Source organism: Poecilia mexicana, unplaced genomic scaffold, assembly GCF_051168715.1.
Source record: "Poecilia mexicana isolate PSO_F unplaced genomic scaffold, ASM5116871v1 scaffold_22, whole genome shotgun sequence".
NCBI classification, from domain to species: domain Eukaryota; kingdom Metazoa; phylum Chordata; class Actinopteri; order Cyprinodontiformes; family Poeciliidae; genus Poecilia; species Poecilia mexicana.
The window spans coordinates 19,962,451-19,989,853 of record NW_028263391.1 but is presented as its reverse complement, the minus strand read 5'-3'; the positions used below and the strand labels follow the sequence as shown (position 1 = coordinate 19,989,853).

General features: G+C 39.9%; 4 protein-coding genes across 5 annotated transcripts; all 4 read left to right on the top strand.

Moving 5' to 3' along the window:
* Nucleotides 1-1,041: 1,041 nt before the first annotated feature.
* LOC106926854 (GTPase IMAP family member 9-like) lies at nucleotides 1,042-4,306 on the top strand. Its single transcript, XM_015002020.2, has 2 exons — nucleotides 1,042-1,179; nucleotides 2,333-4,306. The coding sequence occupies exons 1-2, from the start codon at nucleotides 1,158-1,160 to the stop codon at nucleotides 3,298-3,300; spliced, it is 990 nt and encodes a 329-aa protein (XP_014857506.1). The 5' UTR covers nucleotides 1,042-1,157; the 3' UTR covers nucleotides 3,301-4,306.
* Nucleotides 1,045-6,252, top strand: LOC106926858 (GTPase IMAP family member 4-like). Its single transcript, XM_088002816.1, has 2 exons — nucleotides 1,045-1,179; nucleotides 4,412-6,252. Exons 1-2 carry the CDS (start codon nucleotides 1,158-1,160, stop codon nucleotides 5,170-5,172), a joined length of 783 nt encoding a protein of 260 aa, XP_087858942.1. The 5' UTR covers nucleotides 1,045-1,157; the 3' UTR covers nucleotides 5,173-6,252.
* Nucleotides 6,253-6,394: 142 nt separating this feature from the next.
* Nucleotides 6,395-18,238, top strand: galcb (galactosylceramidase b). Of its 2 annotated transcripts, none has more exons than XM_015002022.2 (17): nucleotides 6,395-6,905; nucleotides 6,999-7,067; nucleotides 8,333-8,396; nucleotides 8,480-8,593; nucleotides 8,715-8,854; nucleotides 12,082-12,120; nucleotides 13,573-13,703; nucleotides 13,933-14,088; nucleotides 14,853-14,977; nucleotides 15,376-15,503; nucleotides 15,612-15,701; nucleotides 15,790-15,879; nucleotides 15,963-16,107; nucleotides 16,975-17,155; nucleotides 17,236-17,399; nucleotides 17,492-17,568; nucleotides 17,690-18,238. In XM_015002022.2, the coding sequence occupies exons 1-17, from the start codon at nucleotides 6,756-6,758 to the stop codon at nucleotides 17,831-17,833; spliced, it is 2,007 nt and encodes a 668-aa protein (XP_014857508.2). In that variant the 5' UTR covers nucleotides 6,395-6,755; the 3' UTR covers nucleotides 17,834-18,238. The 2 variants fall into 2 exon arrangements, with proteins under 2 accessions (XP_014857508.2, XP_014857509.2); XM_015002023.2 differs by lacking the exon at nucleotides 13,573-13,703 and adding an exon at nucleotides 12,253-12,380.
* A 336-nt stretch (nucleotides 18,239-18,574) lies between these two features.
* Nucleotides 18,575-26,872, top strand: ak7b (adenylate kinase 7b). Its single transcript, XM_088002814.1, has 18 exons — nucleotides 18,575-19,338; nucleotides 19,836-19,991; nucleotides 20,083-20,191; nucleotides 20,605-20,699; nucleotides 20,812-20,922; nucleotides 21,009-21,092; nucleotides 21,302-21,390; nucleotides 21,471-21,561; nucleotides 21,636-21,713; nucleotides 21,840-21,989; nucleotides 22,076-22,204; nucleotides 22,279-22,375; nucleotides 22,937-23,059; nucleotides 23,771-23,806; nucleotides 23,885-24,082; nucleotides 24,650-24,870; nucleotides 25,088-25,263; nucleotides 26,347-26,872. Exons 1-18 carry the CDS (start codon nucleotides 19,258-19,260, stop codon nucleotides 26,534-26,536), a joined length of 2,214 nt encoding a protein of 737 aa, XP_087858940.1. The 5' UTR covers nucleotides 18,575-19,257; the 3' UTR covers nucleotides 26,537-26,872.
* Nucleotides 26,873-27,403: the final 531 nt, after the last annotated feature.

Here is a 27,403-nt window from a genome sequence, read left to right as displayed (position 1 = left end):
AATGATGGATAAATAAGATTATAAATAAATAAGAAAATAAATAAAATTACCATATAGCAAGAAGAAATAAGTGAATAATAATGACATAAATTAGATATCATAATTTCTAATATGTCAGTGATTGTTATTCGTTTCATCAAGAACAAATGTAAAAAAAAAAAAAAACAAATGCAAAATTTTCCTTTAAAAAATCTTTCATCAAATCTACCACCGACAATCAGCACCACTTTTAACTTAACGTGTGTATTGATCCTGAGCAAATACTGGCACCCTGTGGCGATTTGCAGGTATTGCACCGAGCTGAGCAGAATTAATCTAAACTGCGTGGTTTCAGCTCTTCTTCCCTTCATCCTACTCCTACTACACCTGTGTCAAACAATACAAAATATTTTTCTTTTTTTTTTGTTCTTTGGCGTGGCTTGACCAGAATTAAGGGAACAGTTGCAGGTGCTGTTTCAGAAAACAAGCTGAATTTCCATGTCCAACTTCTACAAATGGTGATATTTACCTCAGAGAGAAGACAAGAGAAACAGGTTTCACTGCGTGCGTTCTGCAGCTGGGTGCTGCCGCACCAATCAGATTCATGAGATAAACCAACAACACAGTGGAAAAACCTGCCAGAGTGTCAACTGGTGTGTGCAAACAAATCACCGAAGAAGCAAATAATCATTGTGTTGCAACTGTTCAGTCAAAGTCCAGGTCTCAACCTGATTGAGATGCTGGAGAGCCTACCTTTGCATGACTCCCTGTTCAGTTTTTGCAGAGCTGAACGGTTCACAAACATCTCCTTCAACCTGATTTTCATGTTGTGTTAAGGTTGTAGAAAGGAATGTTTTCAGCTCTAAAACCAACAGATCCAGTTTTGGTTCAAAAGACGATCCTTTAGCCCAGTTTAGTCTGAGCCGACCTGAGGCAAACATAACCCACCAGGTTTTAGGTGTAAAATTAGAGCTCTAACTTTATCTAAATCTGATTACTCTTGTTTTTTTTTTTTTGTTTTGTATTTTTCCTTTTGACCTCATCTTATTCATGCATATTTCCAGCTAAAAAAAGACACAAAAGGAACGCCCCCTTGGAGGTAAGATAGCTCAGGTGTGAGGAAGACAGGCTCATTCAAAACAAGACGAAGAACGGTAGGAACAGCTGGGACTTTCAACATGTCTGGGAAAAAATTTGCCGGTAAGAAAAGACTTTTTTTTTTGCCTTTGGTTTAAGAGGTCGGGCTGACATTCTTAACTCAGAATGTGTTTTCCGGTTTCTGTTCAAATGCATCCATCTCAGCAGTACTTTCAGCATGTCAGCTTGAAAGAAGTTGGGGTTTTTATTGAAATTAATCATGTTGGTTTAATGGTAAATCTAAAAATATATGAATTGTTTATGTTTGAGCATTTTACCAACACTATGCTCTGCAGACATACCTAAAGATCATGTGGTGACCCAAAAGAAATATTTCTGTCTGATTTATCTTTTGGAAGTTGATGAATTTAGCAGTTGTTTGAAATTTAAAGTTCATCTGTAGGAAAAAAAAAAAAAAAGGTTTAAATTGAAACTCCAAATAGATTTTTTTTTGGTTTTTGCTGAAAGAGCATAACTCACTTGTTTGGAGAAATAGATATGTTTTATCCAGATTATTGTTGCTAATCATTAAGCACAAGATTTTAAAGGAAAAAACACAGGAAAACAGGAGCACACCTCAAAATTTTAGCAAAAAACCTGAAAGGAAAGTGAAGCCCTTTTTTTGTCAAATGTCCAAATTTAATCTATTTTTAGACATTCTTCCTGTTTAAAAAAACAAAAAAACATCACGAGTTAAGCATGACACAGCATTTTTGTGGCAGTGACTCAGAGATTTGAAAGTTGAAGATCCAGCTCAGAGATAAAAAAAAGAAACAATGGCTTATGCAAAACAACAAAAGTTGTTATAAAATGAGCTTAACAGAAGAAGGAATAAAGAGAAAAACAAACCTCATGAATCTCATTTAAAATACATCCTATTTTAAATTCAGCCTTTAAAGACCCAGAATTACGATTCATTTTTACTTTGATGCACCTACGTTGTTACTAATCAACCTACCTGTCAACATGAAAAGGCTAGAAAACCTGCAAAGAAAAACATAATACCTGGATATATGTATCCATGTTGGTTTGAATACATTTTACCCTCTTGATAAATGAATGTAGAATTTGAAACAGCATCTAAATAAAACATGTTATGTCAGGTGTTACATTGGCAGAGTATGATCTCATTGGAGATCAGTTTTCTTCTGGTGTGTGCACAGTGCAGCCAGCAGTGCAGCACTGTTATGATGAATGGTGTATTTCTATCCAACAGGGTTCACAAGCGGAATAGATCCAAGGGAGAGGAGAATTATTCTAGTCGGGAAGACTGGAGTTGGGAAGAGTGCCGCAGGAAACACCATCCTTGGCAGGGAGGCTTTTGAGTCAGACCTGTCTCCATCTTCTCTGACGGCAGAATGCCACAAAGCCCGGGGGGTCGTTAACGGTCGGAATGTGGCCGTTATCGACACGCCAGGATTGTTTGACACAAACTTTACTCAAGAAGACGTGCTGCAGAAAATCAAGATGTGCATCTCTCTGTGCGCTCCGGGTCCTCATGCCTTCCTGGTGACTCTTGAGTTGGGCAGGTTCACGCAGGAGGAGAAGGATACCGTCAAGATGATCCAGGACACCTTTGGAGAAGATGCTCAGAGGTACACAATGGTGCTCTTTACTCATGGAGACCAGTTGAAGAATCAGACCATTGAAAACTTTATTTCAGAGAGCGCAGACCTGCGAGCCCTGATTGACAAGTGCCAGGGCAGATACCACGTCTTCAACAACGAGATCAAAGACCCAAAGCAGACCTACTTGCTTTTAGACAAGATTGAAGAGATGGTTGAGGCCAATGGCGGAGGGTACTACACAAATGCAATGTTCGAAAAAGCAGAGGCCGCCATATTGAAGGAAAAGGAGCGAATACTGAAGGAAATGGAAGAGCAGCAGAAGAGGGAGCTGGACCAGCTCAGAGCCAAGTACAGTGAAGCCGTTTACCGCAGGGAGGAGACCAAGGTGATCATGCACTACCACCAGGAGGCACGCACCCGAGCTGAGAAGTCAAACGAATTCCTCGCTGCGCCAACAATCGCTGTGGCAACGACCTGCGGTGCCGCCATTGGAGGTGTGCTGGGTGTGTGTGGCGGACCAATCGGAGTGGCAGTTGGGATTGCTGCCGGAGCTGCAGTCGGAGCTGCTGTTGGAGCTTTGACTATATCAGTTAGCAAAAACTGTCACATTCAATAACACTAGAGGGGCAAATTCAGCTCTCAGTCTGTCTCTGATTAATGTAGAAATACATAAAGCTTTCAGCAGCTTCTTTTCTGTCAACTTGATTTTGCATAGATTAAGTCGGTAAACAAACATGCTTGATAAGATAAAAATAGATTTGTCTAATTAAATGCTACGTTCCTGTTTATTCCTGAAAGGAAATGCTATATATGAGTATGAATCTTTTTTTAACTGTCTGAAAGACTGTTGAACTACAACTATATGTACTGCAGCTGAATGTAATCCTGTTCCATATATTGAGGATTCTCTAAATATTAAAGGATCCAAATCTGGAGATCTTGGGAAGCTGTACATTGTCTCTGAACTCAAGTCAAACACCAATCAGGTGATAAAAAGATTGGCGAGGGAGCACATCATTGTTTTATTATGTACATCTATTTAATATGAAATGATTGTGATTTTCTTACCAACTGTAACATTCTGACATTTTACAAATTAGAAATAAAGACAAAAATGACATGAAAATAAAAGTCTTCTTTCTATTTTAAACATAGAAAACTATTCAGCTTTCATATTGATTTATTTCACATTAATGATACCAGTTTGATTCATGGTCTCAGCATACTGGCTTATAAATTTGAGGTTTTATGGGTAGTTTTTATTCTGATTTACTGACTGCTGGTGACATTTTTTTGTTTTCCTTCTATAGGTCAGTTTGGCTTTCTTTTTTATTGTTTTACATAAATAAAGATCAGTTTTTCATCATGATGATCCTGGTTTTCAGTTTCCTTTTAATTGTATGTATGTATTGTAACCTATAGTCATAAAAGAAGTATTTCAAAGGTTAGATCAGATGGTAAACTGATGTTTTTTATTATTATTATTATTATTATTATTATGTAACCTAGAAATCATATCTTACTGACTTTCTGTGCTTCTACTGGGATTTTATTTTAGCTTGTGAGTGGTGTCTACTCTTTGTCAAATTTGAGCCATCCAATTAAAAATGATGTTAAATTTGCTTAGTAGAGTGATCAAACTGTTTCCTCAGACTTCAGACTCATACAGAATCATCAACAACACAAGAAAAAAAAGACACCAAAGTTGTTGCTGTGTTTGTCTGCAGGATCGAAGAAGAGCAGCGAGGACACACTCCGGATTGTAATGCTGGGGAAAACCGGAGAAGGGAAGAGTGCCACAGGAAACACCATAGTGGGAAGTGAAGTGTTCCAGTCGGTGGCGTGTCCGTCTTCCTGGACACTCGATTGTAAGAAGGCTGATGCAGAGGTCTTAGGCCGAAAGGTTACAGTAGTTGACACGCCGGGGCTGTTTGACACCAATTTCCAGGAGAAGAAAGTTTTGGAGAAAATTGAAACATGCATCTCTTTGAGTGCTCCGGGTCCTCATGTCTTTCTGGTGGTTAAGAAGCTTGGAAGATTCACCAAGGAGGAGGAAGAAACCATGAAGATTATTCTGAAGATGTTTGGTTCTGAGGCTGCCCGATATTCATTGCTGTTGTTCACACATGGAGACAAACTGAAGAAACAAACTATTGAGGAGTTTATTTCAAAGAGTTCAGCCCTCGAAGAGTTTGTCATGGCTTTTTCCGGTAGATATCATGTCTTCAACAACGAAGTGGCAAGTGAGGAACAAGTCCGCCAGCTGCTGGAGAAAATCGATCAAATGGTTCAGGAGAACCATGGCAAACACTACACCAAATGGATGTTTAGGAGAGCAAAACAGGCCTCAAAGAGGAGCGAACGAAGATCTTTGGAGATGCAGAAGAAAAATGAGATGGAGAGGAAGAACACGTTGAAGATGGAGGTGGATCAGGAGATGACGGCATCGGGTCGAAAGAAGAAACCCAACAAGTGTCGTGTGCAGTGAGAAACTCGTCTTGCTTTTTGGGGACGACATCGTGTGGAGTTTACCTCCGTTTCTTCACTGAAGTTTTTGACCTGAAATTGTGTTGAATTGTGGGAAACATTCTCAGTTACATTAAGGTGTTTTCTGTTTTTTGGAAGGCGCCGGGATTGTTCACAAAATAAATATTTGTCAAGTATTATTTCCTTAAACTTGTTATAAATGGTTGTGCAAGTCGATTTGACAGACTGAGAGTGAAGTAAATGCAAACAGGACAGGATCATGTTATATTTTTCAGCCTTCAATAATATAAAGGTTTCAGTAAATTCTTGTTTTAGAGTGTAAATGTAAGCCAACTTTAAAAACTCCTAAGCACTTTACATCAGACATGTTTAGAAACCTACAGCAAAAACAGACTAACAGAACTTGGAACAATGTAATTTTCCAAATCATTTTTGGTTAAAATGATTTAAAACTTAGTCTGAGTACCAGTTTTAGACGTGAAAAAACAGCTGCGTTATCTCCTGATTAGTGCCCCCTACATTTTGAAAGCAAAATTAGTTTTTTTGTGAATCACATGGATCAGCTTCACAAAATCCTCCATATACAAGATTATGTATCTTGCTAATGTACAATTTCATGTTCTCTGTTTTGTCGTTTATATTTTAGGCTTCCTATTGATTTTAAAATGACTATTCTTTTGTTAAGTATAGCATTGGAAATGTGTTCATTTAAAATGTTCTTTCCCGGTTTTAGTCAGCAATAAAGATCTCCCTGGGAAATATAAATAACATTGTTTCTATATAAATTGCAAATAAATTATCTAAAAGCATGTGGCGATGCTTAATGATGCTTAGTTGGATAAAAGCTGGAGAAAGATAAACATATGCTGCACATTGCCCATTGAATATTTTACAGAATTAACTGTAATAAATGATTTGGTCTCCTAGGATACTGCTGAAAGACTCCATACTAATTTGAATGCAGTTGTTTAACCTGATTGAAAATGGTGTGAACTCAGATCATGTAAGCTCATGTGATTTGTTGTTGTAACTGGTCCTTGTCTGTAAGGATATGCTATTAAAGACATATTTGTGACTGCAATTTTTTTTCTTGTTTAGGTAATAGATAACTTTAAAAAGCATGAATTGCTGTATCAGTGCCAGGTGGAATAAAGGTGATCAGTGACTCCTAGTGCCATTTTATAGCACAATCAAGTAACTATGTCACAGTTCACACTTCAGTTGTTATAAAAGTTCTTATCAAACATGTCTTAAAAAACGTTTCGACTTTTCAACCTCATAAATCATAGATTTTCCTAGAAGACTTCGAGTTTGTTTGGCGGAAAATTTCCATCTTTTCTTCCTACATACAAAGGCCTTACCACGCCGTCATCCTTTTTCTGCATCCACGCGTTTTGCATTATTCATTTGTTTGTTTTAGTCTTTATGATTTTTAGATCAAGAAAAAAAAAAAAAAGAACAAACGTGCTCATCGTCACCTGCTCTGTCACCACGTGATCGGCGGCAGTCATGTGACTCCTCGGACGCGGAAGCGCGCTTATCGGAGTGAGTCGGAGCGCGCAGGGTTCGGTCCAGGCTGACAGCATGGATCAGCGGGTGTTCTGGGTGTTTGCCTCCGCAGTGTGCCTCCTCTCCCTCACCGTGCACTCTTCGTCCGGGCAGACCTACCCGCTGACTGATGAGGGGGGTCTGGGCAGAGAGTTTGACGGGATCGGGGGGTTGAGCGGTGGAGGGGTGAGTCCAGTCTTTATCTGCAGCTTCCTGGTTCGTTTTATTCTCCCCCAGTTCGCCTGTTTGAGGTTCTTAATTTAAATGTGTGTTTTTTAGGCCACATCCCGGTTACTTGTGAACTATGCTGAGCCGTACCGGAGCCAGATCCTGGACTACCTGTTTAAGGTGAGAGTCAGAGGTTAAGCTGCAAGAATGATCAGCTGATTGGTCTACACAAACAAAGGGAAACAAAGTTATCGGTAAACTTTGTGTGCGGAGCAGAGTAACTTCTGCTACAACAGGCTGGCTGTTGGTCTTTTTGGTTTCAGTCAGGGTTTAGTTTTTAAAACATGGTTTTGTCTGGAGAAATGTAGTTAAATAAACCTCTGAGTTTTTAAGGGAAATATAGATCTTGTACAAGCATGGCGGGTATGAATGTCAAGCATAAAGCTTAATCAAATCTTCAGGAAGATTTTGTTTACTGTAATCAGGATGATCATTTCCTGCTTCAAGTCCACCTCGTTTATCTTAGGCTTTACTGTAATAAATAGTGTGTTTGGAAACGTGAGACTGGAATACGATCCCATTTCCATTAAATCTTTTCCATAAGTAGTTTGTTTTAGCAACAACCAGTCTTTCACACTGGTTGACCCCCTTGGTAAAATGAGCACAAAACCTTAAGAATGATATATTTTTGCAGTAGGATCATTTTTCACTAAACAAAATAAGAATGCAACTTTGAATTTAATAACATTAATTAAGTGAAGATAAAAAAATTCAAGATTATGCTACTGTAATAAAATACGGATTTGTGTACAGGCTTTTGACAGAGCTTTACTAAGTTTGGTCAATAATTAAGTTCTGCATTTTCTGACTGTCATGTCGGTCTGCAGCAGCATCAATTCACAACAAATGTCACTTTACCAAAAAAAAAAAAAAAAATATATATATATATATATATATATATATATATATATATATATATATATACATATATAAATATATATTTAAATTCAATTATGTATACATTCCAGTTGTTATCAAACAGGGCAGTATGCTCAAATAGTTATTCATAATAGTTGAAAAAGTGTCAGTCAAAGGAAGCCCAGCAGACTGCATCCAGTCACCAATTTGCAGCATTCTGGTCAGGTTTGTTATTAAGAGTTGAAAGGAAATTTTGCTTTTATGGCATTTTACAGACAAAATGGCATGCATGAGTGCAGAAAGAAAAACAGTTTCTATTAAACCACTCTGGACAAAGTAAACATTTTTTAGGCTGATACGACATCTTTAGCCCTCCACTTGTTTAGTGTCCTTATTCCTGAGAGATGTCACATTTTCACCTGAAAGTTCTTTGGCAGTCAGCTTTTTGGAGGCCCTAATGGGCTTCTTTTGAGTAAAATAAATGGTCACTTTACTATGTCATTATACTGTCTGCTTTGTTCCTGCAGCCAAACTTTGGAGCCTCTTTACACATTCTGAAGGTGGAGATCGGAGGAGATGCTCAGACTACAGGTACCTTGTTTAACTGCTTAATTTTTGCAGTTGGAGTGGCCGCATGCGATTACGTTTTGTTTTTTCAATGACGGCTTCATCAGATGGAACGGAGCCTTCATACATGCACTACGAGAACGATGAGAACTTCTTCAGAGGCTACGAGTGGTGGCTGATGAAGGAGGCCAAGAAGAGGAACCCGAACATAACGCTCATAGGTGGGGAAGTGTTTCAGATGTACCAACCTGGGAGCTGAAATGGGCAAATTTATGACCCAAAAGTGACTTCATGAAGTGTAAAACGGTGTGTTACACATGGATAAACTCTGTGTTGGTGCAGCGTTACCCTGGGCGTTCCCCGGCTGGGTGGGCCATGGGAAGAACTGGCCTTATGACTTCCCAGATGTCACTGCAGCGTATGTGGTGAACTGGGTCATAGGAGCCAAGAAATACCACGACTTGGACATTCAATATATTGGAGTGAGTATTCCTTATTATTACAGCACAGGTAGATATACAATCATGGCTGAAGGTTTCCTGACTCGGGTTTAATCCGTTTCTGTGTTGGACTGAAAAGCAAATCAATCAAGTTTCTGTGAAGAGTCAATACTCACAGAATTGGTCTTTTTGGAAGATCAGAGATTGTTGGGAGATTATCAAGATAATACTGATCTATCAACATAAAACTGATATTGAAGTTGGAGTGTTATTTGCTGAACCTTCCTGCAAAGTGATGAAGACTATTGCTGAGATGGAGAGACGATACCTTTAAACACATCTGGCCCAAACCCTACTTTTAAGTGATTATTGGAACAAAAGCAGGATTTTTTGGAATTAGATTTGTTTCACAATTATTCAATCAAAAAAATCATATCAAACAAAAACGTAGTATTCAATCAAAAAAAAAAAATCATGTCAAACAAAAAAAATCTGAAAATCTTTTTAATCATAAAATTTTTTTACGAGACAAAAATTTCTTCTTTGAAACTGGGTGGACACTTTAGTAGCTGCTAAACGATGTAATTTTGTTAAGATTACTTACCATTCACATTCTGTGTCCCGTCACCGAAGCCCTGCAGTTCGGGACAGAGTTCTGAGATCTCAGGGAGTCATCCGCTTTAGTCAGCGCTAACCAATCGGAACACGTCTTACATCGCTCGTCCTTAGGCCCCGCCCAGAATGTTCATGTAAGCTTCCCCAAAGCAAATAAAGTTGTATAAGCAAGAAAAGGAGTTAAACCAAAAACAAGTTTCAAACAAAAATTAGTGACTTCAATTATAAAAAATCTTATTTTTTTTGTTTCGTAAAAAAATATTTTTATGATTAAAATATTTTAAAGATTTTTTTTTTTTTGTTTGACTTTTTTTTGATTGAATAATTGTGAAACAAATTGGTAACACTTTATTTGAAGGGGGGTGAATAAGACTGTCATAAACATGACATAACACCTGTCATGAACATCAATAAGCCTTCATGAATATTTATGACTGTTGTCATAAAGCGTCATTCGGTAAATTATGACACTTTTAATACAAAGTTGACATTATTCAAAATGTCTTTGTTATGACAACTTGACATTAACCAATAAATCATTACTGTTTAAACTTTACCTTTAATAACATAAAGTTACCTAATTTTTAAAGTGTAATCAGTAATACTTTTATAAAAAAGGTACATCAGTAATGATTTCTTGGTTAATGTCAAGTTGTCATAACAAAGACATTTTGAATAATGTCAACTTTGTATTAAAAGTGTCATAATTTACCGAATGACGCTTTATGAAAACAGTCATAAATATTCATGAAGGCTTATTCATGTTCATGACAGGTTTTTATGACAGTGTCATGTCAGTCTTATTCACCCCCCTTCAAATAAAGTGTTACCAACAAATCTAACTCCATAGATTTACACATAATGAAATTATGATTATTATTTGTTTTTGTCATGAATTAAATTTTCAAACTAATAAAGCTGTTTCCACTGAATTAATCTGCATCTGACCAAAAATCTGAAAGCAATATGAACTGACAGCACAAAACTTAGTTACATGATTCTGCCCAAACATTCACACATTTTTAGAAGTTTTACAAAATTTTGCTTGTAAATGTTTTGATGGTTAAAATGATCCCGTTGAAATACAGGTGCTGGTCATAAAATTAGAATATTGTGATAAAGTTCATTATTTTCCATAATGTCATGATAAAAATTAAATTGTGATATATTTTAGATTCATTGCACACCAACTGAAATATTTCAGGTCTTTTATTGTTTTAATTTTGATGATTTTGGCAAACAGCTCATGAAAACCCAAAATCCCTGTCTCAAAAAATTAGAATATTATGAAAAGGTTCTCTGAACGAGCAATAAAAATAATCATCTGAATCAACAAAGTAACTCTAAACACCTGAAAAAGATTCCTGAGGCCTTTAAAAACTCCCAGCCTGGTTCATTACTCAAAACCGCAATCATGGGTCAGATTGCTGACCTGACTGCTGTGAAGGGCCGATTCCAGACCTTGGGGGAAGCAGTGGACTGAGTCTGGAGTAGAAACATCCAGAGCCACTGTGCACAGGCGTGTGCAGGAAATGGGCTACAGGTGCCGCATTCCCCAGGTCAAAGGTCAAGCCACTTTTGAACCAGAAACAGCGGCAGAAGCGCCTGACCTGGGCTACAGAGAAGCAGCACTTTGGACCACTGTTGTTCAGTGGTCCAAAGTACTTTTTTCGGATGAAAGCAAACTTTGCATGTCATTCGGAAATCAAAGTGCCAGACTCTGGAGGAAGACTGGGGAGAAGGAAATGCCAAAATGCCAGAAGTCCAGGGTCAAGTACCCACAGTCAGTGATGGTCTGGGTGCCATGTCAGCTGCTGGTGTTGGTCCACTGGGTTTTATCAAGGGCAGGATCAATGCAGCAGCTATCAGAAGATTTTGGAGCACTTCATGCTTCCATCTGCTGAAAAGTTTTATGGAGATGAAAATTTAATTTGGTCTGGAATCGGCCCTTCTCCACAATCTTCCTCAGGGTCCGGTCACCTCTTCTCGTTGTGTAGCGTTTTCTGCCACACTTTTTCCTTCCTACTGACTTCCCACTGAGGTGCCTTGATATAACACTCTGCAAACAGCCGATTCGTTCAGAAATTTCTTTCCGTTTCTCACCCTCTTGCTTGAGGATGTCAGTGATGGCCTACTGGACAGCAGTCAGGTCAGCAGTCTGACCCATGATTGCGGTTTTGAGTAACGAACCAGGCTGGGAGTTTTTAAAGGCCTCAGGAATCTTTTTCAGGTGTTTAGAGTTACTTTGTTGATTCAGATTATTTTTATTGCTCGTTCAGAGAACCTTTTCATAATATTCTAATTTTTTGAGACAGGGATTTTGGGTTTTCAAGAGCTGTTTGCCAAAATCATCAAAATTAAAACAATAAAAGACCTGAAATATTTCAGTTGGTGTGCAATGAATCTAAAATATATGACAATTTAATTTTTATCACGACATTATGGAAAATAATGAACTTTATCACAATATTCTAATTTTATGACCAGCACCTGTACATTTAATTTAAAAAAACATATTCTTAGGATCTCAGTTGAAACTAGGTTTGAAGGGGAAAAAAAGGAGAAATTTGACAGAAACCGAAACATTTTTTTGAAATTTTGTTTAGCAAAACGTCATGTTGCTGTAAAATGTTCTCTTTTTTTTTCCCATTTAGATTTGGAATGAGCGGTCGTTCAACTCAAAGTACATCAAGGTGAGCATTTCTCCATGCATGTGATAAATGTGCATGAGCTCGATCCACAGTCACCCATATGGGAAGAACAGCCACTCACATTGAGCTGAGACCTTGGTGAAGTTCCTCTGAGAACGTTTCCTTCTCGCCAAGGTTCTGCGGAACATGCTGGACAGCGTCGGTCTGACCGACGTCGGCATCGTCGCCGCAGACGGAGACTGGAGCATCGCTAAATCTCTGATCGCTGACCCACACCTTAATGACTCAGTTCAGGTGATTGGGTAAGTAGCGCAGAACTCCCCCTGTAAACTCAGCGGTTCGGAGTTCGTTCAGACGGATTGGCTAAATTATGACATTTGGAGGGGAAAGCTCAATTTCGTTTGGGAGGTTTGTCTCTGAGATTCCACCTGCTCAGCTGACTGTCGGTGGCTGTTTTTCCGCTCGACTGTGTGAAACTAACACAGACTGAACGTCGTAAAGCTAACAATCACATGAGCATGTTTCTGCTCTTAAACTCCATTCTTTCTTTGCTGCCATCATGGAAATCTCTGAATACATACAACTGTCTTTTGCTGTCACGTTTTGATAATCATCAGTAGTTCGCCTGGCTTTTCAACAAACGGACTGGAAAGAACCAAATTAAAATGCAACTCAAATTGGCAGCAGGAATTTTACAGGGTGATGATAATCTGTACAAAGAAGTTCAAGATAATTGGTTTGAATCTGTAACATAAAAACTAAAAGCTTGATAAACCAAAAGAATTGGGTCATTTCAGAGTTTGGAAAGCCTCACCTAACCACGCTGCATATACAGAGAGGAGTGTATCGATCTATTAGTAAAACACAAGTTTTACTTGTGTTACTAGAGTTGCTGAATAGCTTCACCTTCATCTGATCAAGGCACGGCTTTCCAGTCAAAGTCTCTGTAGAGCTGATGAAACTCCATGGCTTTTGGTGGCATGTTGGTGACACCATTATTTGCTCTTTGTGAGGCCTGGTTTTATTTAGCTCCTCGTCCAGCTTTGTTTGCCACAGTTTCAGTTGTTTTAGACATTTTAGTCACTGCTTTGACTGTAGATGGTGGCAAGTTTAGGTCAACAGCAGTTTTCTTGCTGCAATTTCCAGATGTGTCACTCAAGACAAATCCAAATTTCTTCTACGTTGATGGAGAAAAGGAAATCATGGCTTATAGATAACGTTCAGAGATGCTATGATCAACTCAGAAAACCAACGTATACTTATTTTGTTGTGATTGTAAGGGATTCATTAGATGTGGTGATGGTATGTTTTGTTAAAGCAACTATTTCTTATCATGGTCTTTTTTCCCTCAAAGGATACATTTATTTTTGGGATTTTTTTGCTTCCAGTCTTTGTTTTTCCCCATAAAGTGAGATGAGTTTTCCATGCCGGCAGCAAATCTTTAAAACTGAGGGAGGTGTGAATGTCTCTACTTTCCGTCTGTAACTCCACCAGCTGCTGCGGTACACTCTGGACAAGACTGGCTTGGAGTCGGTCCGGATCGTAGCCAGCGATAACCTGTGGGAGCCCATTACCTTGTCGCTGACTCTCGACCCAGAGCTCAGCAGCGCCGTAGATGTGATAGGGTAGGCCGTAGTCCTATTTGTTCCTGCTTTTCCGCTCCAGGGACTGCTCTAACAATAACCTCACTTCTGCGTGCCAACATGCATGACAGCTCTGTGGAATGTCTCAAGGAAATTCCCATCATATTCCTTTAGTTTACTCAACATGTTTAGGCTGGAAATCATCTCAACCTCTTTTTTTTTTTAGCTTTGTTCTATTTTACTGTTAATAATCTTGTTTGTTCCGAATCAGGGCTCACTATCCGGGAACTACCACAGTGCCAGAGGCCTTGACCACAAAGAAAAAGCTGTGGTCATCGGAGGACTACAGCACCTTCAACGATGACGTGGGAGGAGGCTGCTGGGCGCGGATTCTCAACCAGAACTATGTCAACGGACAAATGACTGCGTAAGCCACACGGAAAACCCCAGCGATGTTCCAGAGATGAGAGCAAAGGCTGATTCATGTGACAAATAGCTCAGAGTGTTTTGACTACATTGGCAGCTCCTGAGACATTGTAACACCTGCTGGTTGGTAGACTCAGTAACACATTTCAATCTAAAGTTTGTATAAAATGAAAATGTGCCTCAGTTTATCCAGTAAAACCAGTCCCATCTCATGGTTTCAGTCAGAGGGGATGAAGTCAGGTTTCTATTGCAGCAACTCTGAACTTTGTCAGTACTATGCAGATGATCTACTTGTATCTGAAGCCTGAATGCAGCAATTCCCTCCACTCTCTACTGGATTGCATTACTGCTGTCAAGCAGCGTTTGGACCAGTATTGTTTGTTTTTTCCATCACAGAATACTGAATGCATTTTATTTAATGGCAACTTTGTTGCAGATGTCATCGCTTTGACTTTGAATTTAAAGAACAGCGTTAGGAACTTTGCCCTTAAAAATTGGCCCAGTCGATCCTAAATGTTCACACCAGTCTTCTAGTCATATCTTAATTTTACCAACATATGTTTTCCTGCTGGGATATTAATGGTTGGAATGACTCAACCAGAGTCCTGACAAAGATCGGGGTGATGGCAAGGAGGTCTGATTGCACTGACTCGGAGTTTTGCATCAGAATAGTTTGAGGTTGTTGCTGTGCTGCTCCTCCCTCCCTGTTTGAACAACTGACAGGGTTTAACAGATGAAAATAAAAGTATACTCTGTGTCCTGCAGAACCATCTCCTGGAACCTGGTGGCCAGTTACTACCAGGAGCTGCCGTTCGGCAGAGACGGGCTGATGACGGCTCAGGAACCTTGGAGTGGAAACTACGTGGTGGAATCTCCGATCTGGATCACAGGTGTGTCACGGTCGGATACTGAGACCCACATGAGGAGTTTGGGTTTTTCATTCCTAAAAGACAAGCTCCCTAACCTTCAATTTTATGAATGATTTCCAAAATATTCCTACTAATCTCAGCCCTGTTCTCATGGAAATGTTCTTGACCTTGCTATAAAATCCATCCAACATTCTTGGCGTCTGGACCTAAAGGAGCTTCCATGTTTTGTCCAGTCATATCTTATTCTTCCTGCAGTTCTCAGATCTGGCCTAGTACTGAGTCTAACATTATGCTGCGGTTTGATGGGTTTTTCCTAACTTCCAGCATTCGTTTCCTGAAGATGTTCAGTTTTATGTGTTCCAGCATTTGGAACGAGGTTCCAGAAATCAGTCCAACTTTTCAGTGTTGGTTCCTTGCAGCCCACAGCACACAGTTCACTCAGCCTGGATGGACATACCTGCAGACTGTCGGACACTTCGCTCAGGGGGGAAGTTATGTGGCCCTGACAGACGGGAATGGAAATCTGACTGTTGTCATAGAAACCATGGTGAGTTAGTTCTTGGCCTTTACAGTGATCAGCACCTACACGATGAATGTGTAATCCTCTGGATGGAAAGCAAAGTCAGATAAAATGAATCGTGTTTTTCTTCCTCAGACTCATGATCACTCCATCTGCATCAGACCTCCTCTCCCTCCCTTCAATGTCACGTCCCAGAATGCAACATTTCAGCTGAAAGGCTCCTTTGTAAGTTCTAATGAGCTCCTTCTATGTCTGATGAAACTGACTGAGAGACGCTGGTGCCTTTACTCTCTGCTGCCTTTCTTTCTCCAAGGCCTCCATCAAAGAGCTGCAGGTGTGGAGGTCGCACTTTGACTTAAAGGCGAAGAAGCACTCGCTGTTCGAGAAGCTGCCTCCTGTGAAGGTTAACAAACACAAGCTTTTAAAGCTGTGAAGAAATAGATGTTGGGGCCGACCTGTATCCTGAAATGTTTCTGCCCCCTGCAGCTTGTAGATGGATCATTTACTCTGAATATGGCTGAAGATGAAGTTTACACTCTGACCACCATCAGGACCGGACAGAAAGGGAGCTTCCCTGAGCCGCCACCTTCAGCCCGCTTCCCTAAAGCCTACAAGGACAACTTTGATACTCGTAAGTCCAGAATCACTTGAAAACAAAGTTAGTATTGTTTCCCCAAATGTTAGAGTTGCATATCAGAATTTCATTAAATTTGAAATAGAAGCAACAGAATACATATGTATTATATTGCTGAACCATATGTCCATATTTTTTTATTCACTCCTCTTTAATGTTTTACATGTTTATCCGATTCAGTTAATTTTTGCATTTTTATTTTTGTCCATGAAACTGCAACTGAACCATTAGATTTTTTATTTTTATTTTTTTGTATTAATTTTTGTTTCAAAGAAAGCTGTATGTGTCTTTGTTTTTTGGGGGATGTTATTAAATCACTTACGTAGTTCCATTTTTTAGTTTAGCCAAGTCATAAAAATGTATCCTTCAAAAAACGTATACAGTTTATTTCCTTGTTTTTACTAAGGAAAGAGTATTTTTATAATACTATGTTATAATAATATATTTTTATCCAGTTCTTCAATATTTTTGAGAATGCTTATAAGGATGTATTTCAAATAGAAGTAGCTTTTTAAGTAAAAATTAACGATTTGCACTCTTTTCCAACTTTTTAAAAATAAAATTTTATTTACATCAAGCCAATTCACATCAAATGTTGTCTTTGCATTGAAACATTTTTTTTGTAGTGATGCATTCCAATTGATACTAGTTAGTTTTCAAAGTAAATAGCATATTTTAGACATGCAAAAATCAGAAAAAAGTATTACTTGAAGTGTCTTTAACAGCTTACACTGAGACAAAAGAAGTAAGCTAAAAGTATATTATCATTATACTTTAAAATGAAATATTCACTATTGTCTCTACAGATTCCTATTTAAGAGATTTAAAGATCATTTCTATAGTTGTTACTTTGCGTCTGTGCAGGAAACCCTCCATTTTCTGAGGCCCCTAACTTCGCCGACCAAACCGGTGTGTTTGAGTACTACATTAACCTGACTGACCCCGGACCACATACCTTCACCCTACGGCAGGTCGTGACGGAAAGACCGATCACCTGGGCAACGGACGCCGATCAAACCGTCACTGTCATCGGAGACTACCAGTGGTAAGACAGCGCTGTGATCGCCGCTGCTCAGTTCAGAGACCTGCATCTAGAAAATTAATCCACTAATGTTTGTATGACAGGCAGAACATGATGGTCACCTGCGATGTATTTATGGAGAACGTACAAAGCGGTGGCGTGTTCGTGGCAGCCCGGGTGGATAAAGGGGGCCAGTCAGTACGCAGCGCTAAAGGAGTCTTCTTCTGGGTGTTTGCCGATGGATCGTACAAGGTTACCAATGATCTGGGTCAGTTTTGTCATTCGTCAGTGCAGAACAGAGTCTAAAGCACAGGCTGGGATTTTAATGTGCTTTTTTTCAATACTATCTTTGATTAACAGCTGGGCAATCGGTGCTGGCAGAGGGACAGTCAGGAACAAGACCTTTTGATTGGCACAACTTGTCCCTTTCTGTAAAGGTGGGAAAATAATTTAACTTGTGATGAGATCTTTATGTAACAGCTTTTTTTTTAGGAGGGAAACAGATGCCAGATGGTTGAATGTCTGTCTTATCTTCTTTAATTTTTTTCCATGCTGCAGGGTCAGAGCGCCTCCGGAATGCTGGACGGACGGCAGCTGTGGAATGTCACCGGAGTTTCTTCACCGAAGAACGGCTGGGCAGCAATCGGAACCCACTCGTTTGAACTGGCTCAGTTTGATAACTTTAATGTGTTGGCAGAGTAAAGATGGAATAGGGAAATTATTCTTTCTTGATTTAAAACTTTGGAAACTTGATTGACGTTTGTACAAAAGAAGAGAACAGGAGGGACGTAATGATAGGAAGTACACTGGAGCTCTGAGCTTTACTGCTTAATTAATTTTGCACTGCTTTTGTTTTTGATTTTTATGTTGGTTTTTTTCACGTTCAAGGGAACACAAAGACTACACTGAGGTGTTTAAGGAATTTTTTTGCCTGAACTGCCTCACCATGAATTATATTTCAAAATGAATGTGATTAATCCATTTCATTCTGGAGGATTAACTGATTAAAGTCACTGTTGGTGTTTAAAGACGTTTGCCTGAATTTGTTTATTAAATATTTTTACCTGTAATATTGAGATTATGCAATTAAAAAATAATTTAACATTTTATTTGACTTTTATTTCTATTTAAGCTATACAACTTAAGCTACAACATGTTCTTTCCTCTTCAGCTTCATTTTATCTATTGAAATCCATCCAGTTCTGCTTTGACACCCCTGGGAAAGATGTGTTATTGAAGGCAGTTGTTGTTTCTATATATTTCTGCTAATAATGATGTACTGTAAAAAAAATGTTAGTCTATTTTTGCCCAATAAAGTCTAAGGTGGCATTTATTGTACAAAGGACTTGGGAAATGTAGACCTTCTTGATACAATTGTATTTTTTTTAAATATAAATAAAAAAAATCACAAATAGATTTTCCATCACACTTAACATGTGGGGCCCTGAAATATAATTTTCTTAAACTTATTGTTTTGAAGAGACGATTGATTCTTGTTTTATAACAAATTGAGGAAGTCTAACTTTGGCTTAAGCGGTAATGGTAATTATTTTGAGCGATTGTTCTAAGGGAAAAACTAGCAAAGTTTTTCGTAATGTGACGTCTACGAACGATCCAACTCTTTTGAACGGCTCTTCAACATGAACGATAAGACTCGTGTCTCACACTGTAGTAGCTACTTTATTCTATTAGTTAAACTACAAAAAGGGGCTGAACATATGAGCACAGTTTTTGCCACTTTTGGCAGCACGGTTACCTGGCTGCTACACTGATGCAGGTTTCATGTAGCATACAACACTTGTGGAAAAACATGGGTATGTTATGATTTTTTTTTAGTTTCTAAAATTTTAGTTTTTTTTTTTTTACCTTAAACTATTTTTTTTCTGAACTTCACCCGCAACAATAATTAAGATGCAACCAGCATAAAATGGTCTGTCCTCCTTAGAAAGATGTACATCTCAAAAATGGATCATTTGAATGACTTTTTGAACGTTTCTTTAAAGTAATCGGATCCATGAGCTTTGGTTCCTTTCAAAGAGTCGTAAGTCCCATCACCTAGTTAGCGCGTTCGCTAGCGTACGTTTCGTTGCCATGGTAATAGTCAAACTTCGACTTTATAAAGTAACATGCCGCATAAGCACAAAGCGACTCCTAAACGGGTCTTTATCAACAACATCGACTCGTATTCCTCCAGGAACGTCGCCAAGGTATTGAAACACTGACAGATTTTGTTTGCTTCTCTTTATTTTATGTTCACGGAAGATTAAATGCCGCTTGGTTTCGTTGTAGCAGAAGTGATACGTGAGCTTGTCCGCCATATTGTGAGTGTCGACTGCTCCTTGGAAACCTGTTTTGTCTCCGAATAAGGCACTAAGGTTTACGTTCTGCCAATTTTGATAAATTGGCTTTATATGTAATAGTTAATTTCAGATCTGGTCAGGAGATAGTTTAAAATCTGCAAAAAACAGAAATACTTCAAAGAGTCAGGGAAGTGTTTCTCAAATAGTGACAGCCTTTGTTTAAAATAATGTCACTCAAGTATAAAAAAGTGACTCAAGAGCAAAAAACAAGAGTATTTGGTGAAAAGAAGACCTTTTGACTTTAATGTCCTTATTGTCTTTTTCTATAAAAGCATATATTTTAAAATAGTTAAAAAATTAGTAAGGAGGATTTGTTCTTCTGTCTATTATTGCCTGTTGTATAGTTCCTATGTAAGGCCGTTCTAAACGCCATGGATGAAGAGGAGGAAGAGGAAGAGGAGGAAGGGGAGGAGGGTCACCTGAATCAAGCCTTTCAGGTGGTTGGAACTGTCTCTAATCTGTCTGATGAGCTCCCGCCTCACATCTTGGAGGAATATTGTGTAAGTAATCTGATCCGAAGCTGTCCCGTCAGATGGCTTCACGAGGTGGAACCTCACTGACTGATTCTGATTTTATTGGGTCTTTCTTAAGCATCCTGGAAAGGAAGAACTGCTGTCAAAGCTGATGGAGTGTCAAGTTATCATCTACAACATTAGCCAGGATGCCGATCAGGTGGAGGAAGCTTCCTGGGCTGTTAAAGGTAACCTTTCATTTACAGTGGTGCTGTGTCATGAATGTAATTTTAACGCAGTAATTATTACACCATTTTGATGATAAAGGGTAAATATCTGAGATCTTGCTGTGGGATGGAGCAACTTCTTCCAATAATTTAATTGCAGCGTTTAATTTTTCCTTTTTGTGACCACGTTACTACTTTCCCAACATTTCTTAAGCAGAATTGTCTCAAAATTGAAATGTTTTTTCTTCTCCCTTTCTCTCTATTTCCCATCTCTCCTGCACACTTGATGTCCAACATCTCTAGCATCCATTCAAATTCAAATCTAAAAAAAGATAAAATAAAATAAAGATCATTCTTCTACGAAGTTTAATTCACGATAACTGATGCAATAGTCAATAAATCCAGCAGGATTCATTCTTGTGTTTCATTCACAGCCCTCCATGATCACAGAGAGGATTTTACCAGTCCAAAGATCTTTATCCTCATCTCCACTGTGATGACGTGGGCCAACAGTATACCACTGGATCCAGTAAGTCACTTTTAATTATGCTCTACCTCCATTCCTGCTTAAATATTTAATCTAATCTGGATGTAATTATCCTGGGGAATCTTGTCACTGTGTTATTCTTTTTCCATCCCAGGAAGACCCGGAGCTTCCCTTCACTGATGAGATTTTCTACTGCAGAAAAGCTCATCCCAGCTTCAAAAAGCACATCGACCTGGAGAAAGTAGTGGTGAAAGTCGGCAAACCTGTGCGTTCCCATTTCATCTGTAAGGTTCCTGTTCTCTTTCCAGAGGATGAGTGAGACTGACAATGTTGGGCGGGTTCTGTTTACAGAACAGAGAGATCTTCTCCACCTATGTGGTGGCATCCGGCCTGCAGTACGGAATGGGGGAAGGGGTCTTCCACTTCTTCTTCAAGGTCCCATCACAAAGGAAAACACAACTCTCCACTGTTTTAACTCAGACATACTTTCAGTCTACTGAGTGAACAATGCCCCCTCCTGGTCACTGTTAAAAACTTCTCAGCTGGAATTTAAACACAATCCAGATAAATCTAATGAAAGACAAAACCGGAGTTGCAAATGTTGATTTATTTGACTTAATCTGTGACATTCTGTATGCTTTTAGGAGTCGTGGCTGGGAGAGGCATCTGCAATATCCATATATGGAGATGGAAAGAACATCATTCCCACCATCCACGTCACCGATCTGGCCAGGTTAATCTTCTAACCGGAGGTGGACAGATAGGCAGGTCTCCTGTCATTTTGATGACCCGTTAGTTTCCTTTGTGTTGCAGCGTGGTCCAGAATGTGATCCAACACCAGCCCAGACCCTACTACCTGCTGGCTGTGGACTTGTCAAACAACAGCATGGAGGAGTTGGTGAAGGTGAGAAACGATCCAGGACTGATCCAAGTGAACAGCTTAAGAAACCAATTTTTGTTTGCTGATGATCCGTCCAGATTATTGCCACTGTAGTGGGACCTGGTAACACCGTGAACAGGCCCTTTGAGGACATCTACCTCAACCCAGAGTTAACTGTAAGTTATTTTAACACCAGAAGAAGAAGCTTAGATTAAACGTAGACACAGAGCCCCTCCCAGGAGGAGTCCTGCTCCTCTCTGGATGTTAGAAATCATTCCTGACGGCTCTTTTCTACCTGACAGGTGACGGAGATCGAGTCCCTCCAGGTCAACCTTCGGATGGAGGCGGTAAACGTTGAAAACCTGTTCTCCATACACTGGCACTGTGAGGGTGGTCTGGTGGACAATGTGGACCTGGTGGTGGAGGAGTATCGACTGTCTCGAGGGCTTCTGGTGGGGCTCAATGTGCAGATTCAACCTCACGTAGTGTTTCTGTCACGGAGCTGTGCCTGAGCGGCTTGGTTGTGTGTTTTTCGCAGCCTCTCCGGGTGTGCATCCTGGGTCCTCCCGCAGTGGGGAAGACTACCTTGTCTTTACAGATCTGTAAGAAATACAAACTCCATCACATTACTTTGAGGGACACCATCTATAAGGCCATGGCCGAACTGGTGAGCCGCCGTACGGCACCCTTATTTTCAATTAAAGCTGATCATGTTTGAACTCTGTTGGTATTCTTGATCAGGAAGGCATCGTGAAGAACCCAGATCCGGATGCTGAGGAAGTCGCAGCAGAGGCTCAAGAGCTGCTCAACACCCTGAACGAGTCCATGGATAGTGAAGGTTCAAGCTTTCTGCAAAAAAATGTTTTACCACACTTGCTTTTTTCAGTCAAGTGTGGTAAAACTGACTTATGGCTCGTCTGTGTTCCAAAATGTCATGTTTATAAAGTGCTTATTTTCTGATTAGTGCTGGAAAATAATGAATTGTTTAGATGTTTTTTTTTTTTTGCTTTTTTTCTTTCTCCCAGAACTGGAATAATTTTTGGAAAGATTTGTTCTGACATAACTTGCACCCAAGAACTTTGAAGAGAAAAAAAAAGTCGTACTTACATAGGCCACACTTGCTGCTGGTCTCCACATTATAACATGAGATAATAACACATAAAGATTTTCTAACATAAAAAAAAAAAAATGGGTATCTGCGACGTACACAAATACATTATATGCTTTTTCCAAACAGTACATGTAACACAACAGCTTAAAAAATAAAACACAAAGCCAACCAGGAAGAATCATTTCTTAGCAGAGATCTTAGTCCTTTTTACACAACTCCGAGGACAGTCATATTTTGCACAATAAGAAACAAGAGATGGCGTGCCGCACCTCTCCTTTTATCTCCCAGATATTTCAGAGGAGCAGCTCAAGGTGTTGAGGGACAAAATGACGTCCAACCAATGCAAAAACCAGGGTTATGTCCTTGATGCTTTTCCCAACTCGTACAAGCAAGCCGAGGACCTGTTTGAAGGTAAGAAGGACATGCTACCTCCACATGCATCTTTACAGCGCCTTGCAAAGTATTCATATCCCTTGAACTTTTTCACATTTGGTCTTATTTAGAAAACTCATATTTAATTTGAATTTTTCGATGCGTAAAGAAGTGCATAATTTTCCGTTCTGTTTAGAAAACGATGAATGCAATCATTTCATTTTTTGCAGAAGCTACAAATGGAAACTTGTAAGGTGGTATTTGTCTCTACCGGTTTTGTAGATCTCCTGGTTGAGATTCTTACTCATTTTGCATGCGACCCATGTACAGAGGCCTCAGTCCAGCTGACACAGATTTGAGTCTCGGCCCGTTGTTCTTTGCTGCATATCTTCCCTCTCTCTCACAACCCTCTTTCCAATCTACTGGGAAATAAAGTCCAAAAAACTCCTTTAGGGGAAAAAAAACACTGATTTTTCTTTTTTTTTTCTCCGGGGATAAGGCACCAAAACTGGCTCCAGCCCAGAGGCTCTTATTCTTCTAAATACTGCCCTGGTCTTGATGTTGCTATTTGTTCTCTAACCAACCTCTGAGGCCCTCACAAAGCAGTTAGATTTATAATAGACATAATCCCACTTAAGTTGACTTCATTTACTAATTAGACAATGTGGTTGCACTCAGTGGATATGAACACTTGGTCAAGGCCCTGCACATGTACAGCAAACAAAGAATAAATCACTTCTTCATCTTCAGACGAGCAGGAAGAGTTCTCCGAAAAGTTCACACCAGGTAGATTTGCTCCATCATCATTGGCTTGTTTTGTCAGGCGACCCTGGATTAACATGGAGCTCCTTGTTTTGGCTGCAGAGTTTGTGTTGGTTCTGGACGCCACCGAATTCTTCCTGACAGACCGAGTGATCAACCTCCCCGAGGAAACGGTTCAAGACCTCGGCTACGAGCCGGAGAAGTTCCTAAGCCGGCTGGCCATCTACAGAGAAAACATGCAGGAGGAAAAGTCGGTTCTCAACTATTTTGAGGAGCTGGATATCATCCCTGTGCTCTTGGGTAACGTGATGGAGGACAACGTCTTGTGTAAAGATGCACGATCTCATATTGACATTTGTACCAGTTCTGATACTCAACAAAATTCTTGCTTGGGTATTGGTGAGGATGTATCCCGTTCATAAGGTCAGATCTATTCAGTCTAATTCCACACTTTGTGCTCTGAATGACGTCATGCTTTATTTCATTTACAATTTGCCCCTTTTGAACCATTAGAAAAAAAAGTTTGTTGCAGTTAATTTTTACATGTTTGACTAACGTAGTCAACCTATTGCACCTGCAGCGACTGAACAAATTAAAGTTGTGTTGTTTGGCTGTTGGTGTATTTAAATATGCTGTACTGCTGCACAGTTATAAAATACATTTGTAATTCAGTACATTTATGTCGGTTTTAAAAGAAACATTTTCAGTCAGTCCAGCAGTGTTTTTCTGTATCGGATTGGTATCAGACGGTACTAAACCTCAGATATCGGTACTGGGTGTGAGACAGAGTGGATCGGTGCATCCTTAATCCAGTGTGGGTGACTAGAGGAAGGATTCTGTAGTTCAGTTCACTTCCCTGTGTTTCAGAGGCCACAAATGGTGAAGAACCCGCCACCTCGCTCCTGATGCGTAAGATCTTCACCACAATGGGCCCCCCTAGAACATACAGTCCCAGCCCTCAGGAAGTGGAGGAGGAGGAAAGGAGGATAGCAGAAGAGAAGATGAAGAAAGAGGCAGAGGAGAGGGCAGTGGAGGCGCGAAAAGAGGAGGAAGAGGCCAGGAGCAGGGCTGCACGCTGGGAGGAGTGGGTAGGTGGACACGATTCATCAGACGCACGTCACGTCAGTTAAGAAATCAAACTGTTTCCTGCCTGACGGTCTATGTGGCGCACATGAGAAGCATCAGATGTAAACGTGAGACAGTCGTAAAGTGAACGACTTAACACCTCCGCATTATTTAGAAACGTTTGCCGACTGTCAGCCTTCAGAACCCTTAAACAGCTCCAGTCCGATGTTTGTGTTTCAGACTCAGAGTTCAGAGGAGGTGAGGATGCTGGAGGAGCTGCACATGGCCAACCTGACTGACCAGATGAGAAGCTATCTGATGAAGAGCGTCATGCCAACGCTGGGAAAGGGTCTGATCGAGTGCTGCAGAACGCAGCCGGCGGAGCCCCTGGACTTCCTGGTACTGCTCGGCTTCAAGTCGGTCACTTTTCTGAACATCTGCTGCTATAAGGGAGTCAACGTGGAAAATGAGCATGGGCAAGATTGTAGGGAAAAATTCAATCTAATGGGAGTTAATTTCCCCCATTGGATTTCAATTTCCAACTGATAAGAAAAAGAAGGAAGACATATTCATCTACAGCATGTACAGTTCTTCTTCTCAGCTGTCAAAAAGACAAAAGCTCCGTTCTGTAAGAATTGAAGCTGGTTGAAAGCTTCAGAGTTGTTAACAGTCCGACTCCCAGATGCCAGGAGGAATCTTATTCTAATGTTCTTACTGAGACTTATGTTTTTATAATCTCAGAGTGGAGAATTGGACGAGAAATTATATTTTCAAAGATTATGAAACACAAGAGAAACTACCGGCGCTTTACTAAATACTCTCAGGTTAAGTAAAACGACCTATTTGGATGCGATATGTGCTGTCAGCGTTTTCCTGGGCCATAAAACCTGCTGCATCCCCACACTTCCCTAATTCTCATGTCTTTGGCTTAGAGACACTTCTGGAACCAGAGGAAGGCACTGACTATGCCCACCACTAACGACACGTTAAAATAAAACAAAAGCTGCGTTCTGTTTGTTCTTATGGGTTTGGGATGTCTGGTCCTTCTTTACTTCTGAATTAGGATCCGGTGAAACTCTTAGGAAAGTTACTGAGGACACAAATGCACATCTGGGTCATGAAAAACAAAAAGAGTGTTACAGAGCTTCACTCAGTAACAGAAAACTAGGAACCTTGTTCACATCAAATTCTACACACAAGTTGATCAGACGGGGTTCATCTTCTTTCACTTTTCCCGTTATTAAGAAGAAAAATAATACAAGGTGTGGCTTCCTGTACAGGAAATAAAACTTGTACAGTTGCAGAGTGTCAGTGGTTGTTTTCATAAGCAAAATGATACAAAACCCCCCCTGCAAAGTCAGAAAACATGAATTATTAGAGGAATCTGACAAGGCAGTTGAAGTGAAAAGGAGAGCAGATAATCTTTGTAATTGAAAGGTTAAAAAGCAAAACGAGGTTTATTTCTGCTCCGTGATGCATTTTGGTGTGTCTCGTTCCAGGCGGAGTTCCTGTTCCGGAACAACCCGCATGACCACCCCCCGAGTGGCGAGGACTCATCCGAGAACCCTGATTTTCCTGCGCTGTTTGATTAAACTGAGCATTTATTTGTTGAGGGAAACCTGGTTGAGTCGCGGCGTTTTTCTCCCACCGGATGTGAGCAGTGTTTGGACTCTTGAGTACCGGCCATGACTGCAAAACAACCATTTCAACGTGTGCATGAATCCAGGAGCTCATTAGAAAGTTAATTTGTTTAATGAACTCAGGAGCAACGACGCTCCAGTCATCGCCGCTCGGATTTGGCTGCAGATATCTGGGACGGAGAAACGGTGCAAAAGGCAGCTAATTTGCAGGTCTCTGGAGTTCCCACTCACAGCTCCAAAGTGTTCATAATTAGCCGTATCAGAAGCCCAAATAATTTCATTGAACATAATCGCTACGCTGGGAAATTAGAGAGAAACACTGTGACAAACAACACAACATGAAGAGAAAAGAGCAATTCACTTTCTGTAATAAATATGTTGGCACAATGTTTGAACGGCTTCCCGAGTCTCTGTCATCGACTTGTTCCTGTAAAATACGTGTTTGTTGTACACAACACACCATATGCATTACCTCTGCAGAGGTAATGCATGGTCTTTTACAGCCAGGGAGCCAATTCAGCACCTTTAAAATGTTTGGCGTGTCACAACAAACACCTGATACCAACTGCCAAACTGCCAAGCACAGTGGTGGAGACATGGTGATGAGGGCTTGTTCTGCTGCCACAGAACCTGTGAATAGAGTAGAATATGCTTCATTGATTCCCAAGGGGAAATTGCTTAATATTCTATTGTCTTGATAAAATATAATAATAATAATAATAATAATAATAATAATAATAATAATAATAATAATAATAATAATGGACATCCCTGGAAAAGATGGTCTGAAAGGTTTCTCTCATCTTCCTCCTGCCGATATCTATGCAGTCTAACGGATGCTTTAGATGAAACGAATTTAATGTTTGAATTGACCAGATTTATTCTGTATGAACACTAGGGGGATTTGATTGACTGA